General features: G+C 39.6%; 1 protein-coding gene across 2 annotated transcripts in view; it reads left to right on the top strand.

Moving 5' to 3' along the window:
* Positions 1–20495, top strand: part of PHF2 (PHD finger protein 2) — a 138056-nt gene continuing 117561 nt past the window's right edge. Inside the window, exon 1 of one of the 2 annotated variants that reach the window (XM_034437551.3) lies at positions 1–1643. In XM_034437551.3, the coding sequence (XP_034293442.1) occupies positions 1546–1643 (98 nt within the window). In that variant the 5' untranslated portion in view covers positions 1–1545. Of the gene's footprint in view, positions 1644–2850; positions 3805–20495 lie in introns of those variants that run through there. The other variant, XM_087887816.1, reaches the window with a different exon arrangement.

Raw genomic sequence — 20495 nt, 5'->3', positions numbered from 1 at the left:
GGTACTTTCAAAAACTTTTGAGCAGGGATGGCGGGAGGGGAGGGGCTATGCTAAGAGTAGCAGTTATTGACAAAGCTCCAGGGGGCTTCGTTTAAAAAAAAATTTTTTTTTATGGGTTCAGGGGAAATCGCAGAACGCCAAATACCGGAACGCCTAAGACCGGAATTGCTACTTCCTCGGATCAACTCTCAGACTCGCTTCTACTTTCATTAACAATTAGAAAGAAAGGAGGCGGAGTCGCACTTTCGTTTGTAGGGAGAGAAGCTCCCTCCCAAGCTTTGCCCTAGAAGTTTATTACCCCCCCCCCCAGCAAAAGTAACTCGTTCCCTCTCTTTAAGTCAGTTCTGTTGCAAAATCACGGGGGGGGGGAGGAGAAGAAGAAGTCGAGGGAAGGATGGAGAGTATTTCTGGTTTGTTCTCTCAATTTCTTTATCCTCCAACGTTGGTCAGCTGGAGAGAATGAAGAGAAAGCAGGCTGTTAAATCTCAAGAGCTTAAATGTTTTAAAACAGAGCGTGTTGTCCAACTTTTCGATCTTCCGCTTTATTACATCAGCTGATGCATCGATTCTTTGCAATCTACATAATTTCCACCCGTCCCTCTTAGCGGAGAAGAGTTTTAAGGACGAGGCTCTCAACTGCAGGCACCACTTTTGAAGTCGCGGCGATATTTCTCTTCCTTTCAATGAAGCTTCTTCCCTTCCTCCCCCCCTCCCTTCTCCTTTCCCAAGAATCCTTGGCTAAATCGTTTGTAATTTTTTAAAAATCTCCCTTTCAGCCGCTTCGCTTTAGCACGCCTCCCTGTTTATTTTCCAGCTTTGAGAGTGGTTGTCTTCCTGTTCCCCACCACCGCCACCCTTTTTAATATTTTGCACGGTGCCAAGCTTGGGAGTTTTCGCATATTCGCCTCCCCTTTTCTGCAGCCTCCCTCCCCAGCCCCATCAGAGGAAATATTACAATGTTGCAAGCTGACGTAAGGACATTACAAGGAAAGGGCTACATTTCGGAGTGTTTATGAAAAGCTTCGGTACTGTACTGTCACCAGGGGGCATGCAATAGAATGCATTTCGTCCAACATTTGGGATAATGATCATTTAGAAAGCACTACGACCAAAACAAAAAGAAAAGCAAGAAAACGAAAAAAAAAAGAGCGAGCGAGAGAGCTTCCAGCGAGCTTTGGAACCGGCGCCAGGCAGAGGAGCCATGCAGTCAAACTTTCGGGAAGCCTTGGTTATTTTTTCTGACATTGCAGCTCGCCCTTGAGGATCGCTTACTGAATTCTCCGGATTTTGTTTTGCTTCTTTTTTCACCCCCCCTCCCTCCCTCCACCTCTCCCGCCGTCTCCAGGCCCGGTTGATTCGCTTTGCCCGTGGCGGCAAAGGAGGAGAGAATCGAGCGAGCTCCCCAACAGCGAGGAAGCCGCAGCAAAACGCCCTGCCTGCCTGCCTGCCTGCCTCTCTCCGCTGGCTGGCTGGCTGGCTGGCTGGCTGACTCTCCCGCACGGCTCGCTTGCCTTGGGATCCAGTGTTGTTTTGAAGGGAGCTAACATGGCGACGGTGCCCGTCTATTGCATCTGTAGGCTGCCCTACGACGTAACCCGCTTCATGATCGAGTGCGACGCCTGCAAGGACTGGTTTCACGGCAGGTAACACAAAGCGATCGGGCCTTCCTCTCCCCCCCCCCTCCACCCTCCGCTCTAGGGCAGAGATCCCCCTTCCTATCGCTCGGGGCCTTTTCGTCTCTTTGGCTCGCCAGGGCAGCAGCGGCGAGAGCGAGCGGGAGAGAGAGAGAGATGGTGGGCTCCTGGCTGCTGCTTCTGCTCTGTGCAGTTTTCCAACAGGCCTTTTTGGAGAAGAGGAGGAGGAGGAGGAGCCACTCTCTCGTTTCCCTCTCTTGTATTTTTTTGTGTGCGTGTGTGGTTTTGTTTTTGTTTCGTAAATTGTCGAGCCCGGGCATACACAATGGACTCTCCCCCCCCTTCCTCCCGGGGCTCTGGTGTCAAGGGGCTGCGGGTAGCGGTGGTGGCGGAGAGAGCTATTGTCCTTTACTCGGGGAGGGACGGCGGGCGGGCGGGTGGACTGGCTGACTGACTGACTTGCTTGTGCTAAAGGGTGTTTCTCCCTTTTTTTTTTTTTTGGTGGAAATTATTATTTTATTAGCTCCCGGTTTCTGGCCCGCTGCCTCTCCGCCCCACCCCCGATCGGGGTCTTATTGAGTGGATCTTACGGGGAGGGAGGGTTAAGGATTTAAGGTTAGATGCTTCCCCCCCCTCACTTTCTCCAGAGAAGGCATGGAGAGAGCAGAACCGAGGGGAGGGGGGGAAGGTTGAGGAAAGCGGTTCCACAATGTCTGGCTAAGAGAGAAAAGCCAGCGAGTCAGTCCCGGGAAGGATCCCTACGGAGCAAGCGGGAATCGCAGGGACCGGGGCAGCGGAGGCGGCTCTTGGGGAGCCCGCGCTTCGGGCGGTCACTTGCTTCGCGCCTCCTAAGGGGAGAGGGCGACTGAGGGGGGGGGGTGTTTCCTCGCCTGCTGGGCGCCGCGATTTGGCTGAGGAGTGCGCGGGCCCCGAATGGCAGCTCGGAGCGAGGGAGCGGAGAGTGAGGGCTTTCCCTAGAGCCGCGGCCACAGAGGACATTCCTCGCTTCGCAGGCTGCCGAAGCCCGGCCGCTAACGCCGCTTCGCCTCGGCTGGATTCTGGTATGGAGCGAGCCAGTCCACTCCTCCAAATAGCGGAACCAGAGTCTCCGGCCAGACTCACCCCGAAAGGTGGGCGGAGGAGAGCGCAAGAAAGGCGAGACCCCTTTTTTTGGTCTTCCTGAGGTAGCGCTGTTTTGTGGAAGCCACCCCCCACTCCCACCCACGGTTGCCACGTCCGCCTCTTGACACTTTCCCGGTGGCCCCCTTTTTTTTGTTTCTGTTCCCGAAATGAGATACAAGGGATGGTGGTGTGGATTCTTTGACCCTGTCCGAGGAGACAGCTGGGGAGCTTAATTCCCTGACGCTCCCTGGTCAAAGCTCGGGCTGCCCGTCTCCTGGGCGGCAGACTGTTTTAATTCGCCTTGTCCACCGTCAGCAGCGGAATCTGAGACAATGTACGCGGCGGGGGCTTGGAAACTCCCTCGGCCACCCGCTCGTCTCCTTGCTTTTGATGAGTATTTGATTTGTGCAGGAGAGGTCCCCGCCTCCCCCTTCGCCGCCCGCGTCTTTGTCAGGCTTTCTTGGGTGCTTTAATTATCACTTCACCTCGCCCGCGTCTGCCTTGTTTGCAGGGACTCTCTGGATATGATCTGACTGATCAACCTGATCTTTGTGCCTCGCGGTGGCGGGGTTGCGTTGCATGCGGAAGGCAGACGCGTCGCTCATTTTAAAAATAAATAAATATGGAACTGCAGGAAGAAGGGGAAGGGACTTCATTCGGCTGGGAGTTCGGTCTTAGGTCTTGCGGAAACTAAGGCACCTCTGATGGAAGCCGGTGACACTGAAACGACTCGGATCTGATGCCTCTAGGTCCGGGCAGCCGAAATTTAAAGCTCCCGTGTGAGGCTCTTCTGATGCCAGTCGGCAGGAGTTTAAAAGACTTCGGTGTTTTGTTTCGAGTGTGGTTTAGGGCTTTAGCCGCGCATGGACGATGGCGTGTCTCCGATGGATAATCTTCCTATGATTCGCCGCTGAGCTTCATTGCAAACTTGCACAGGATCTCTCGCCTTTCTTGACAGTAGCGGTCAAGGGATCAAAAGCAGGTTGACCTTCGGGAAACTCAATTTCGAAGGCAAGGATGATTGCCTCCCCGCGGAGGAATAGATAAGGTAGCTTTAATTAACTAATGAGGATGATAGGGTCTCTTTGGTTATGTTGGATGCTTTTTCAGTAGTTTTGTTTACTTTGGAGTTTTGCCCATTGGTCTGGGCATTATAAAAAATAAGTAAGTCACTGTCAGCCTAAAACTGGGAAAATTTGGTATAATCTGATTGGTGGTTATAATTCATTGTGTCTGATGCACAGAATAAAGTTATACTTTATCCCTTCAAAATCATCCAGCTTTAAACAATTGTGACAATAAGTACTTGTATACAATCCATAACACTGTCTTGATCTCTTTGGGGGAAGAGGATGGTACATTCTATCACACACACACCATGAGTTGCTAAAGAAAATTGTTTTTAAAAAAATCTCCCAAAAGACTAAAGGACATTTCAGTACTTGATGCTGAAATAGTAAATAATTTTGTATACTATAAAAAACTTTCTTCAAATAAGATTGGTAATACCTCAGTCCAATCCATTAATTTCAGTAGACTAAGACACTATTATTTCTGCTTTGAACCAAACTGCTTAAAATTAGCCTGAGTTCACGAAGGGGGGGGAGAGAGAGAGAGACATAGGAGAGAGCACAAGCAGATCTTGTCTTGAAATCTTTAGTTCCACTTATGTAAGTATCTGCACAACTATCTATAATTCAAAGTGAATGCTGTGATTAAAAATAGGGTATTGTTAGCCTAGCATATATTTTTTTCCTTTTAAAAAATTAAATGGATTTCACTATAATTTTCCTCTGTGCCATCCATGCATTCAATTTGACAACTATTAAAAATACAATTACATTTTTAAGAAAATAGTTCTGTATTTAATACTAATAATAATACTAATAAACCTTTTGCCTCTGTTTAGTTACAACTGAGCTCTATAGAGAAATACAATAAAGATGAGTGGCTATTTAGGAATACTCACACAATTGTAAATGGAAAGCCTTAAACAATGAAGCAAGGCTTATGTTCGCTTCTTACTATGTACGTAGTCCATGATGCAATATGTGAATGCTGTATATTTTTCAGTTCTAAGGATTAAAAGTTGAATAATTCACCTAGAAAATTTAAGTGTATTTATTTACATTACATTACTTATATCTGATTTTACGGTAGGGGGGAGAGAGTAGATTCATTATATTGTAAGTCTCACTACCTATTAGTTACCTTTTGCAATAAAAAACAGCTATTAAAACAAAAAGATGTGAAGAATGCACCTAAACAAGACTTTTGTGAAATAATTTTGCTGAGTAATTGAAAACTGGGTAGAATTCAGAACAAACATACAAAAACACACATATAATATTGTGTAATGACAACATTGTGTTGCCATTATCATTTAAAAGAGGATGATACCCATATACACAGGAAGGGGAAAGTTCAAAAGAGAAAACAAGAAAAGTATTGCAATAAAGTTTTCCTCCAGAAAATAGGATGATTTTCATTAGCTGAAATTTCATTATATACAAAATCACTAGCTAATTGGTATATGATCAATTTAACTGAAAAATGAAAAACTTATTTGGAAGGTCCCTTAATGATACATTTTTAAAATGTGCTACAGGTAAATCCAGCATTATGTTTATATTAATTATGAAAGTATTGTTTTTTGTATGTATGGTATTTATGAACTTTTTGGCGGAAGATTGATGTTCCCAAAAAATATGGACTGGAAGTTTAAATCCAACTCATCTGTGAGCTACAAGTTGGAGGAGACTGATCTACGTCTTGCATTGTATCTAATTTTTCAGTTTTGTTGACTATGGTCATAAGATGATATTTTAAAAGATTTGAAGTGTGATACCTTCAGTTCTAAAATAAATGCAGATACATGTTTAGACCAGAGGCCTTCAAACTTGGCAGCTTTAAGACTTGTGGACTTCAACTCCCAGAATTCTCCAGCAGCTGACTGGAGAATTCTGGGAGTTGAAGTCCACAAATCTTAAAGCTGCCAAGTTTGAAGGCCTCTGGTTTAGACCATTAAATTTGAATGGATTTCACCAGAATACTAGACCAATAATTATGCCACTTTGGGAACTGTGATCAGTTCTCAACATATCTGGAGACTACTAAGCTATATTTTAAATTAATTATGGTTGTTTTCATACCTCTCACTAATGGTTTCTTAAGTTTTGGTTTAGCAAGATGTGTATAGATTTAGCTACTGTACATATAGCTTGATTCTACCTTTGTGTATTCATACTCAATAGAAAGTACTTTTCAGTTGAAGTGTATAGGATTGTACCCTTAAGCATAAATAAATCTTATCACTTCAGGTGTGAATCTGGTTTTAAAAATAAGAGAATATAGCACAATGGTGTAATCATTAATGATGTAATCATTAATTATATTCTTTATATAATGTCAAATTATTTGTTCCTTAGTCTAGATAGGTAACCTATTTGTTACCTATCTAGATGGCAGGTAGTTCAACTATACAAAATAGGAGGAGGCAATCCCATTAAGGAATCACTTTGGAATTGCAGGTGTCATTGGAAATTGTGGTTTGGGCACTTTTATCAGCTTTAGCTAATACCACCAATTGTGAGCTTATTTGGGCATATACCTAATTATAACTGCTGATATTTAAGCATCTTTTGTCTGGATAATTGCAATCTATTAACTATGTGGTGGCCTTTGGCCCTGTATAATAATTTCAGTCAGTCCAAGTTAGGATAGTGAGATTATTGCTTTCAGTCTGAGATGAATTCTTCAGTTATATTTCGCAAATCTTTTATAGTCTTCACTGTTTTAAGTGTTAAAACTATGGAAGATAAAATGCTGCCCTTGGAGGTTGTTTAATTTCCAATGCATGTTGAGATGGCAGATAACATCAAGCAGAACCTATGTTCCACAGCTGAACACATGTCACCCAGTGTCCACAGGGAAGATAAGATGATCAAGTGATGTAATTTGTGTCATAATCTCATTGTGAAAATGGTACAAATATATAATTTGCATCAGTTACATCACAACATTACCGATACAATTTAAATAATTTGTATTATTTATACAATGAGATCATGAGGAATGTGAAGTCATTGTGACTTGTGGTTTACGTGCCTACCCCTATGTAAAAAGCACCTGAAATCCCCATGATGATCCTTCACAACTTAAAAGATTCTGCCAAATGACATGGAGTGCTGCTAAAGCGAAGGCGTTTGCACTGATGACACAGCCGTCTTTAGAAGCTATACTGGTATCAAAACGTCATGGTACAAATGAAGCAGATTATGTAATTCAGATCATTTCTTCACTGTCATGATACATGTGCTGTCACTTGCTTCACTCCCTCAGGATAGTCCTCCATTCCTGACTATCCTGAGGGAGTAAATCAAGTGACATCACAAGTATCATGACACTGAACAAATGATCTGAATTAAATAATCTGCTCTCATTTGTACTGTGACATTTTGATACCAGTATAGCTTCTAAAGATGGTACCCTGACTACAGTAGCCTCACTAGGAAATGATCACATCAGATAAATTGCTTGGTTGTTGTTGGGGTTTTTTGCGCTTGTTAAAGATGTTTTCTTTTGACAATTATTTAGTTTTTAAAAGTGCTTATACTTTTTTCATTTTGCATGTCATACTTTTATTTTCATTTCAGTTGTATTTTTCTTAATTTGTTGATACTATTTTTATATTTCTATTCACTTATTAGCATTTTAGACTGAATATGTCCCGGTCTGGAAAACTGTGTATTATTTATGAAAAATATTTCATATAATAAGAATGGGAGAAAGACTCCAACAATGTATTTCTTTTGAACAACAGTCTTTTACAAATTCTAATCAGTATAATTGTAGAATGATTAATATTTAGACTTTCAAAAGAAATAAAATATCTTGAGCCATTTTGGTAAGATTTATGTAGTTTTACTCATACATTATTCAAAGTAATAACATTCTCTCCTCGTGTTGAATGAGCTTGTTCAACAAGAAAAGGACCAGTTTTCTATAATTTTACAGCCTATTTTGCATTCAAAACATACAATATGATTTAAATAACTGAAACAAAAAGAAGTATAAAAAGCATTTTTGTTATGGAATTGTAATGGTAATTTGTAAAAGAAATCCATAATGTTTTGAGAAGTTATAGGCCATGGACAAAAATGAAAAAAGTACACTAATAAGTAACTATTTCATGATACAATATATAGAAACATTGCTAATTTATCAATCAAACCTTGTTAAAAATAAAGGGATAAAGAATCATCCCATTGCAATATTCATTTTGAAGATTTTAGGACATAATGAATTTGAGTATGTGGTATATTTTCCATATTTTCAGAGGATATTTTCTGAAAATGTATGAATGCTGTTGCAGAACTCTTATAGAGGGGAAAGCTTTCTCGTTCTACCCTTTTTTTTTCACTCAGATGAGTACACTTTCAAGCAAAGCATTGAGTTGTAGTACTTTATTTTATATTATTATTTTAGGTGTAAAAACTTGTAATTGGTTACAGGTAGTCATCCAGGCATTAGTGTGTGAGTAAGGGTAAAATTAGCCTTTGACACTGCTTATGATGTGCTTGACAAAATGTGTGTGAGCTAACTGTTAACATGGAATGATGCTTGTGGGTTGGTTAAGTTATGCCAGTAACTAATCTATTTTCTGTCTTACTAAAAAGCATTATGTGAAAGTCTGATTGACCAAAGCGGTCATGAGCAGCAGAGGTCGGCATCTTTGGACTCTTCTGGGACATAGAAAATTGGGACTTAGGATGTAAATCTTGGAGAACTTTTATTTACCCCATTTTAAAGAAATTACCTGGCGAAAATTATAACTTCTATTTTACCCTTTTCCTGCCTGACCACTGCTCTGGCATTGCCCAGTTCTGTGTTTCCATACATACCATCTGCTTTTCTTTTTTTTTTCAGATTTGACAAATGGTTATTAATGTTCTTTCTTTTTAGTTTTAAAATATCTCTATTTATATTTGTTTTATTTTTAGTTTGACTTCTGGCCTAGTGGCTGTGGTAAGATTTGAGCTCATTCAGATTGATTGGAATGGAAGAGGACTAAACAACAACAAGCATTAATTAACAGGCAAAATGAAGTAAAGAAAAAATAGATATGTAATGTGCTCATGAAACTGAGAAAAAGGAGAAGTATGTAATTAAGTGGTCTGATCTTGTGAAATAGGGAAGTAAAGATGTACAGTAGGTTATGATGTCTCCAAAGGTTGAAATGTATGTCAGCAAACATGAATGGGTGACATCTAAATTGAAAGGTTGTTGGTGTTCTTGAGCTTGGTTGTTATTTATTTTATTTTATTTATTTTGTCGCATTTCTATGCCGCCCAACTCCCAAGGGACTCTGGGCGGCTTACAACAAAGAATAAAACAATGCGAACAATCCCATAAAAAATATTAAAAAGAAAAACATTAAAACATTAAAAACGTTAAAACACATGCAGTCCGATTCGTGGCCGGGTATCGCAAGATCATTATAACGAGATCAATGGCCCCAGGCCTGCCGGAAGAGCTGAGTCTTTACCGCTTTGCGGAAGGCCAATAGGGTGGGGGCGGTCCGGATCTCAGGAGGTAATTGGTTCCAGAGAGCCGGGGCAGCCACAGAGAAGGCCCTCCCCCATGGGCCCGCCAGCCGGCATTGTTTAGCTGATGGGACCCGGAGGAGACCGACTCTGTGGGATGTCTCTGTGGGTTGTCTTGCAGATATTTCATTTTCCAAACTAGGTAACATCATCAGTCTGACTGATATATTACCTAGTTTGGTAATGGAATGTTTGCAAGAAAACCAAGCTCAAAGATTATCAAGGACCCCTAATTCAGCTCTGAGCTACAAATATTATCCTCTATCGACATTAAATTATTGTGGGTGCTGATGAAAGTAAGAATTCATAGGCTGATGATAATTGTATGTGGGAACTCTAGTGAATCATGATAATGGAAGAACCAGACATGAGTTTTGGGAGGACATTTGGAGATACAGAAATTTTGCTTACTTACAGGGATGGTCATTGAATGTTGATTGAGGTGATGTGATATTTTTAATTCTGTGATTAGCCTTCTGTAAGCTCTATGTATATTATGGCATAGGAGCCCCAATAAGTACATTAAAAAAAAAAACAACTCAAAACAAGTAAACATTTTGAATGTAATCTAAGGGGGCAAAATTATCCTGTTAACTGACACTAATGGATAGATGGGAAGAATTGGGAACAAGATAACAAGTTAGAGATACTTCCTGAACTGTATTATTGATGTAGATTACAAAAATCCCAACACTTTATATCTGTGACACTAGTTGAAGAGAAAATGTTTAATTGAACCATAATTAACAGCAACCAAAGATATCTAACCAATTCCTTCTTTTCTTCCCTTCTTGATAAACTGTACAAAGTGACAAAAAAACAAAAACAAAAACCAAACCCAACTCCTCAGTATCACGTTAAGGACTAACTCATATAAAAGTGGATCTTTGGCAAATTAAAACAAAAAGACATAATAAATCCATAATAAATTGCAAACATAATGTGGACAAGAGAAACAGATTAAGGTATTTAAATCTAGACCTATTGGTCTGTCTGCTAACAAGAGTGACATTAGGCTTGTGTCAAGAAAGAATGAGGATCTCATTCTTGAATGAAATCCTAATATATTAACCACTTTTAGTAGAAAAAAATTGACCTGGGTATACATATTGTTCCTTTCTCACTTGATGCTAATTACTATTTGCTGTTATATAATCTATTTATTTCTTCAATTTCTATAACTGCTCATCTCAAACAAGTGACTCTTTTTAAAGCATGAGCTAAGATAAGATACTTGTAAAAGTAATTGTGTAACTATGATAAGAAACTTAAAATTGAAAATATATAAAGGATAACAAGTGGTAAGGAGTTATTTTATTTTTGATACAAATAACTTTTCAGAGGTGAGTCCTGGTTCACATTCAACTCTCAATTATGTTAGAACAACAAATTGTAAAACAATGGAAACACTTTTCAGCTGCTTTTAGGCATTCCACACACCATTTAAAATGATAATGCAATTATAATGTTGGGCACAATTAAAATAGACAAATATTATGTGGCTTTCCTGTTCAATTATCCATTATTATTTACAACATAACAAAGTACACGTAAAATGACTGACACCAAGTATTCAACACAATCATATGAATTGTAGAAGAATGTGAATTCATGCAGTGTATATGTATTAGGGATGTCTCAAATGTAGAATATTCCTCATATTTTGTGTGTATTCAGAGTGTTTGCAAGGAAATAGTTAAATAGTATATTTTTTGTAGTCTCTTTCCCTGCAACATTTATGGGCCTATAAATTTAAAATAAATTATTGACTACTTATTTTTTAAATAAAAATATATTAGAACTGATAATGATATTCACATTCTTCATGAATTCGTTTGAAATTATAGCAATTATAATGTGCTAATAGCATAATACTTTTATTAGAGTATAATCTCAATGCATTATTATTTAATGCAGTATATCAAATGTACAACTTTTACTGATCCGCTTTTTTCCGTTCACATTAATCAGAAACTACTTTTGACAAACAAGGGCTGCATACAGATGGTTTAACTATTCAAACTTTTTATGTAAAGATGTAAGATGGATCCGGAAATTCTTCTGTATCCTGTAGGTATATTGGATTGAAATCTGCACAGAATAAATAGTGATTAGGGAAAAGGTAAATTTAAAGTCCATATACTTTTGCTTTTCTAAGAACTATTTGCTCTCTATGCATAAAACATAATTACAGCAAAGTTTGGGATGGAACAAGTTACTCAAATTAGAATTTTATGTATGTGTAGCAATAAAGTTAAAGAATAGGACAAGCTTTATAAACTAGGAGCTAAGATAAGCTTGTAAAAAGAAACAAAATATAGAAACAAAAACAGACATATGGAAATGTCTCTTTCCAGAAAAAGCACCAATTACAGGATGCAAGTTTGTGTCTGAGTTCTGAATAGTTTGTCTTAACTTTTAACTTCTAACTGATTTTAATATTAATTTTAGTATTAAATGTAATGTATATTTTTGAGCTTTTATATTCTGCTCTTAAAAATTGGTTAGCTTTCTTGAATATTTGTCAGAATAGATTGATAAGCATGAATTAAATAAATAAAAATAATAAACTAGAAAATTAAGTTCAATTTATATATATCCATTTTTCATTTACCATTATTTTATGTGGATTCTGTATACACTACTAGATAAATTGCATTGTGAGTTTAATTTAATTTAATTTAATTTAATTTAATTTAATTATTTAATTTAATTTAATTTCCAATTTATATACCGCCCTTCTCCCTGAGGACTCAGGGCGGTGTACAGCTAAAATAAGAACATAGAATACAAATATTAAAAACAGTTAAAAATATATAGAAATTTGGCCTAGAAATTAAGAAATCACAAACCGATTAAAAGAATTTAAAAAAATTCTTCTTAAGCCAGCCCGGCTTGCTGGAAAAGATGGGTTTTAAGGGCACGACGGAAGGCACTGAGGTCATGGATTCTCCTTATCTCAGGGGGCAACTGATTCCAGAGGGTAGGAGCCCCCACAGAGAAGGCCCTCCCCCTGGGGTCACCAGCCTACATTGTTTGGCTGATGGCACCCTGAGGAGGCCCTCTCTGTGGGAGCGCACAGGTCGATGGGAGGTCGTCGGTAGCAGCAGGCGGTCTCGCAGATAGCTAGGCCCTATGCCATGGAGTGCTTTAAAGGTGATGACCAACACCTTGAAGCGCACCCGGAAGACCACACATTTAAAGAGTTAAATGCACTTTAATAATTTGATCCAGTTCCTGGATAATAGAGCTGGTTTGATGTAACAATTAAGATGCCTACAAATTAGGAGACTATAAATTCTATCTTCCCTTTGGTGTAGAAATCATCTGGATGACTGCCCTTATTCTCAGTCTACTCTGAGGGATGTTGTATTCAGTGCAAGAGGGAACATTATGTACGTTGTCTTGAGTTGTATAAAATTCTTATAAAAGCAAGATATAAATCAAAATTTAAAAATAGATTACTTAAATTTTTAGTACATGTGATAGAGAGAGGGGGGGGTTTCACATGTTGCTTTAACGACCCTGATTGTTGGGGGCAATATGTGACTCTATAAACTGCTTAGAGAGTGCTGTAAAAGCACTGTGAAACAGTTTATAAGTCTAAGTGCTGTTGCTATTGTTATTTCTATTATAGGGATTTCTCTCTGGAATTTATTGTTTATCTTTGAGGATTCACCAACAGGTCCCTTTAATTGTAGGCCACAATGCCCCACAACCAGTTTTAAAGGGCATCGTCTTAAGATGTTGCATTTGTTCCATTCTTAAATTACTGTGGAGGCAGCACCTTATATCTGTATAGTTCCATTTTTTAAAAGTAACATTTTCTAAGCCATTTTTTTTCTGCGGCCACAGGCTGTGGAGCTTCTTTGATGATAAGGTTGATAATAAATCAGGTCCTGAGATCAGTCCAGCTCCACGTGCATTGTTGCTTCCTTCCCTCTGGTGTATGAGGAAGGCTGTTCATGACCTTTTTGTTTGTATGCAAGAGAAATCAGATCCCTGGTTTTCTGCAGGGACATTTGCATACATAACGCCAAGATTAGCGCTTTGGAAAGGACTGGTAAGATATTATACTGGAGACTATCAATAAAGGAGAGTATTAGTAGCTCAGGGTTGAAATTAGGGATCCTTGGTGCTCTCTGAATTTACTGTATTTTTCGGAGTATAAGACGCTCCGGACTATGAAATGTACCTACCTTTTTTTGGCAGGGGTGAAATCTAAAATTTTTTGCAACCGGTTCTGTGGGCGTGGCTTAATTAGTGGGCAGGGCTTGGTGGTAAGGTGACTGGGTGGGCGTGGCCAAGTCAATGTCACTTCTTTGCCCTATTGTCACGAGTGTTTCCAGGATTGCTGTGGCTATCTGCCTACTCACAAACAGTATGGTTTTAATCAAGCCATCTGCTGTTGGCAATTACCTGCAAGCCTTCCCCGCCCTAGTTAATTGCAGGTTAACTCCCTATATAAGCAAGGACCTTTTGCTTGCTACTCGGGCCTAGTCTGATCTAGGCCTAAATGCACAGCTCCTGCAGGAAGCTTGTTGCAATGCCGCAGATGGGAGAAGAATGCAGATAAGGACTCCAGACGCCGCTACAGAGAGACTCCCACGGATGCTTGCCTTTTGCTGTTTTGTAGCACGCAAGCTATCATCGGGACTGCTGTTGCTGGACCTTCTTCCTCCCACAAGCTTCAAGCAATGTTTGCTGTTTGAACTGTTTTTACTTCAGGTGACTTTCAGCTGTGAAGCTCGTGCTGCTCCCATTAAGATTGCCTTGATGATGTATCGACGCCGAAGCTGCTTACCTTCATGCTAGCTTTATTCTTTTGTGAACTGTTTCGGTATTGTGGAGAGGGATCTAGGGAGATAGCCTTGTTTCACATACCCAGATAAGACTTTGTTTTTAATGTGTTTTCTTAAAGACATAGTGCTTTTTAAATGTTTTAAAGTAAATTATATTTTTACACAAGACACCTCTGTCAGAATCATTTCAGTCTCAGTGTGTTTACTCATGAGCTGGTTCACGGTCCGGGGTACCCCTCAACCCCATTTCGTCACACCTTTTTTAACCTACAAAACACAACACAACACAACTGGCTCACCCACAATGTAAAAGCAGCTGTGCTAGACTCAAAATGGCCCCACAATAAGCAGGAACCTCACACAGCCACAAAAAACCAACTTTCACACTTTACACACACAAAATTCCACATACATTTTGTGTGTTTGTGTAGTTAGAGTGAAACACTACAGAAACACACTAAATCTCAGAAAGCTGCACAAATATTTTATTTTAATTTATTTTTATTTTTATATAAAAGCAGCTAAATTTAAAACTTCCTAAACTTTAAATGGCTAGGTCTAAAAAAAGAACAACTAAAAAAACCCCCAATTAACTATTTTTTTTAAAGCTCCCAAAGGGGAAAAATCTTACCCAATAGAACAGGGGTCTCCAACCTTGGCAACTTTAAGACTTGTGGACTTCAACTCCCAGAATTCCTCAGCCAGCTTTGCTGGGAGTTGAAGTCCACAAATCTAGGCAGGCAGGCAGAAAGAGCTGCTTACCAATGAGCTTGATTGTAGGCAGGGCGATTCAGTTGCTTGCTGATGCATGGATTGCGATCGTCATGCGATCAGCAGCTAAGGTAGGTAAGCAAGCTGGAGGCTGGGGGGAGGGGAGAAAAAAAGTAACTTTTTTTCTTTTAGATTAGCAGGCAACTCAGCTGGGATCGTCAGAGCTTGGCTGGTCAGAGCCATTTAAAAGGAAAAAAAGGCTCTGATGATCGCGGGGCTCAGCTGGGCATGGGGGGGGGCAGGGATTTTTGCTACCGGTTCTCCGAACTGCCCGTTGCCATCGCTACCTACTCACCCGAGCCGGTCCGAACCGGGAGCATTTCACCCCTGTTTTTTGATGAGGAAAACAAGAAAAAGAAATCTGCTCTGCCTCATTGCAGCAAACAGCAAATAGCCTGCTTTACTTTCATTTTCGTTTTCAGCATAGCTTGATTAGCAGAAGAAAAAAATATATGCTCCCAGCAATTTACCTCCTTGCAGCAAGCAGCAGAGGCCCATGCAAAATAGCTGAGAGCAAAACAGCTGAGAGTTGAGAGGCCGATCTAATCAACTTGTGCTAATTAGGCTGTGCTGAAGCTGAAACGAGCTGTTTCTTCTTGCTGCTTGCTGCAAGGAGGTAACTGCTGGGAGGCAGAGGCCAAAGGGTGGGGGCCAGTGGGTGGGCAGGGCTACATTCGGTGTATAAGACGCACCTAAATTTTCACCCCCTTTTAGGGAGGAAAAAGGTGTGTCTTATACTCCGAAAAATAAGGTAGTTGTTTTCTTGCAGACGTTTCATTGCCCAAACTAGGTAATATCATCAGTGACAATTACTCCTGTGCTTTCAGCATGCTAAGCAACAGTTGAGTCAAATTGTACTGTATCTGCAAATTACATCAGCAGTAGCTGAGGCAACCACATTTTTCTGCTTTTAGCACTGGGCGAATATCAATCCAATAAACTATAATAGCATTACTGGATAAAAATAAAATACGTTTTCAGTTGCAGTGTGCCTTTATTTTAGCCATGGTTTACTGAACAGGCCATAATTTCTCGATCCAAAGGATTATATAATATATAATAATAATATAGGCGAACCATGAACCAAATAATATCCAGCAAAGAATATGAGGTTTTATCATTTGAATATTAAAACATCTAGCAAAACAGGTATGACATCTTCCTGCTTGCTTTGTTCTGTATAACATCAGTAACAAAATATTCCAATTCAGGATTTATGTTTGAAGCTATAAATGCAACTTATTTATCATTTTGACAAGAAACATCATCATAATATAATAAACAGAGTTTCATAGTTTGCAAAAGTCAATTACTTAAATTTGAAATATAAACAAATTGGGCAGGAATCTGTTTTTAGTACAGCAAATTATATGAATAGCTGTTTGAATGCCTCTATTTATATAGTTTTGGGCTTCTGTTTTGATTATAGTAGTTGCTGCGCAGCACACTTAATTGCAGTTTTGATTTTAGTCGAATATTATTTTGGACTGGATTCTGATTAATTCATTTTTATATTCATATTTTTAAAAAGCAACTTGCATATGTTAATAGTTTTAAAAACCAGTTTTTCTCTTTGTGGTAGTAAATTTGATGTATGTCTCTTTAAAGATTAATGTTATTTTCTAAGAAAATGAAGATTATTTATTCCACCTCTATTTTGCCTCATACATCAGGAAGCTGATAAAGAAGAGTCAGTTTAGTTGGTGATTCACCACGAGCATTTTGCAAAGTTCTCAATGAATAACATGCTTGGCATGCAATGTCAAGGCACATTACAATTTTGTAACAACAAAAATGATTTGTTGTGTTCTTGAAAATCTTTTCAGCTTGTTCACTTAAGGGTGCATATATGGAACCTGGAGAGGTGATGACATTTGCTCTGTTAAATCAGCTAGTTTAGAACTTGTTTCATTACTAAGAGAAGTAATTAAATTTAGGAGTGATATGTCTTTATCAAAAAGCCTTTCCTTAGCCCAAATAATCCATTGAAGGGTCTCAGATATCTCCTTTTTGCCTAAGGTGACTAGGAATATTGAGATTTTACATCTCCAAAATATATTTGTATAATATTAATTATTCTGATTCGTTTGATTTGAGCATTTGCTGGCATAAGACGTTGACGCTACTTTAGTACACTTGAGGAACAAGATGAGTGAATGTGCAGCCTTGTTAGTTTTTCTGGATCTTTAGTGGTTTTAAATATTATCAACCAGGATATCTTCCTTTATTTTGACTGTCTGGTGAAGCTGCATTTGACGGTATTAAGTGATACTGGGGACCATTATTTAGCAATTAGTTTTTTGACCTGGGATATTACATAGAATTCCATCTTGTCCTCTGTGTTGCCCAACATCAGCATGAAACCACTGAGAGATTTCTAGAGTCTTGGAATAAGGTACTATAAGTATTCTGATGACACCCAGCTCTGCTGGTCATTTAATTCTAAAGAAGTGGTTTATTTCCTTTTCTGGTACCTAAGTCTATAGTGGATTGGATAAGGATGAACATTAAATTAAATTCAGTCAGCGGGGAAGCCAGATTCGCTTAACAATTGTGGCAAAAAAGTTGTGAAATGGCAAAAGCCAAATTCACTTAACAACTGCCTCACTTAACAGCTGAAATTTTGAGATCAATTGTCATAAGTCAAACACCATCTGTAGATATTTTCTTCTTTTTATGTACAAGTGAAAGTACCTTTAGTGATCTAAAAGACTTGAGGCCTTGAAGGATTCCCAAATTCAATATGAACCTACCCAGTTCTCATAAGATCATCAGGAGATGCTCTTACTTTCTGAGGTCCTTTTGGACAAAGGAGAAAGTTCTTTTGCTCTGTTGTGGCTAATCTATAGACTGTGTTATCCCAGGCATTACATGAAACCCTTACTTTGGAGTGGGGGGGTGGGACTTTTCAATTTCCCAGGCCTTTTCAATTTCAATTAGTCATCCATTTTTTTTTTAATTAGATGTGATGTAAGGGTTCAGGTCTTGGACTTGGACTGGAGAGACCCAGGTTCTAGTCCATTCTCAGCCACTGAACCTCCCTAGCTGATTAATAAATAAAGTACATTTATTATTAGACCATCCCCTGAGCAGAAAGATAGGATCTGAATCGCAACAAAATTTCCATAATTTGAATAACTGGATTTAGCTTTCATGGGAGAGTATACATGATAAGAGATTCATGACAGTGGTTTTTAAATATGCAAAAGGCTCTTATGTAAAAGATATAACAAAACAGTTCTGTACTACTTCTCTGAGCAAAATTAGAACTTGTACTTGGAAAGAACAGATTTTAATTTATCATTATAAAAGCTATGATAAATGTGAGAATTAAATAAACTTGGATTTATTTGGAGAAAGGATAATCCTGCACTGAGTAGGAAGTTGAACTGGATAATTTTCAGAATTCTTCCATATGGTAGCATTTTGGACTTCCCTTTGGCCTAGAATTCCAGCTATGGAATATTGCAAAAATTGTGGTAGATACTGCTGGACATCTACTAGCTTTTAATAATAGAAGGAGAAAATGTTAGACTGCTACCTAATTTATTTTTTTAGAATGGAAATTGAACAGAAATCCTTTAAAGTTGGGAAAAGATGTTATAGTACTGTAAGGCAAGGTATATTTTCACAATATAAGCAGATCTATTCCCCTCCCCCCCATTTGAGGGCTGTTTTCTTGAAGTAACCAACTGATAATCAGACAGGTTTCCTGCTTCTCCAAAAATAAGGTGTTTATTTCCTATGGATGAAAAGATAACAAATTAATAGTACCATAGCATCAGTCCAGTTTTGATTATTATATCAGATTGCTATGCAGGGTGTGGATTATAATGACATCATTAATAAAATAATTGCATGAAGTCAAGAGCACATAACTAATATAGCTCTAAGCAGAATTGTATATGTCAATTACAGTGCACACATACCTATTCTCACAATTGTAAAAAGTTGAAGCTTTTACTGTTCAGGACTGAATTAGTATGAATGGTTGTTCCTGTACTTGCCTCATCATTTTTCTAAATGAAACAACATTTTACACCACTTCCATTGAAAAGCAGAATAATTAATACAGCAAGATCCCAGGTTAAAAGACCATCTATAGTTAAGAACGGGGCCTATTTTAGCAAAATTTGAGTAACATACACAACAATTGAAGTTAAATACACAGCGGTTTAAGTTCATTACATACAAATTCAAGTGAAGGCAGACCTTGGGAACAGAATTCTTACACTGGGGCTATATATATATATTTGCATCTTTGCAACAACAGTTTTGTTAATTTTATACAGTTGTGTATGGTTGCTTTCAAATAGCACAGTTCATCAGAATTTTTCAGAATTCTATGGAAATAAGTAACATCCTGATGAATATAACTCAGTTGCATTGACCCAGCTTCTTTCCATGGAAGTTATGGGGAAGGGATCATCCTCCAAGTGGACTAAGCAGGATATGCAGGATAATAGTATACCATGATGCCTGATTTTGGCTTGTTAGGAAGATACAATATAAGACAAGCTTGTTAGGCTTGTCTGATAGATCATAATAAATAAGTCATAGAAACTGCTTCCAGAATTTTTCTATATGCTCATGATGATGATTGTCATTTTGATGCACTCTAGCTATATGCGTCAGACGGTTTATTCTCAGTCTAAAGACCTATGGCTTTCTGTGATATATCTACAGGGTTTTTTTTTTAATTACCATGTTTCCCCGAAAATAAGACAGGGTCTTATTTTCTTTTGACCCCCGAAATATGGCTTTGGCCTTATTATTGGGGTTTTTATTATTTTTGAGGTGCAGGGGGACTGGTGCCGGAGCGCCGACCAGCTGCTCTGCTGGTGCTGCTCAGGCCACTGCCTCTAGCAATCATGTCAGCTGCCCAATGCCTGGAAACTTTTCTTCCACCCCCTCCACTCCCGTAAAGTTGGCAGGGCTCGGTTGGGTGGAAGGATGTCCTGGAGGAGGGTTCTGAGTCCGACTCCTGAGCTGAGGCGATGCCCAGTGCAGAGCAGGTCAAAAGGGAAGTGAGCGGGGTTCACCTGGCATGGGGCACAAAGGCCAACAACACGTGTCTTCTCAGGCTCGGCTGTGGCTGACATTGGCCGGCACTTCTCTGGCCAGCTCTGCCAGGCTCCATGGCATCCTGGACGAGAAAGGCTCCGGAGCATGAAGCGGGAAGGAGGCGGAGTTTCTTGCAAGCCTGTACACAAGCAAGCTCTGCGTGATTGGCTTTGTGTGTGAAAGGAGGGTGAAGGGGCAGGAGAAGCGCAGTGAGGCAGCCCGGAGGTCTTCTTGGACCTTCTCTCCCCCAACCTCACTTCACCAGCTGCCAACCAAGGAGGCTGGCTGGACTGGCCTGAGTTGGGCTTGCATGGCCACTCTCAAAGCGGCCAAGGGGGCTAGGGTTGGGGTCTCTGCCCTGAGGGTCGCCCGGCCAGCCTTGCCAAAGTTCTCCTGAGGCCTCCCCCAGCCAGCATGGGGTGGGATGGGAGTTGGTTACAGCTCCTGGAGCTGAAGCAGAGAACAAAAGGACAGCTGGGAAGAGTTTAAAAGAGAGA

This window comes from Pantherophis guttatus, chromosome 2 (assembly GCF_059756535.1).
Source record: "Pantherophis guttatus breed Tessera chromosome 2, ASM5975653v1, whole genome shotgun sequence".
NCBI classification, from domain to species: Eukaryota; Metazoa; Chordata; class Lepidosauria; order Squamata; family Colubridae; genus Pantherophis; species Pantherophis guttatus.
This window is presented reverse-complemented; position numbering and strand designations above follow the sequence as displayed.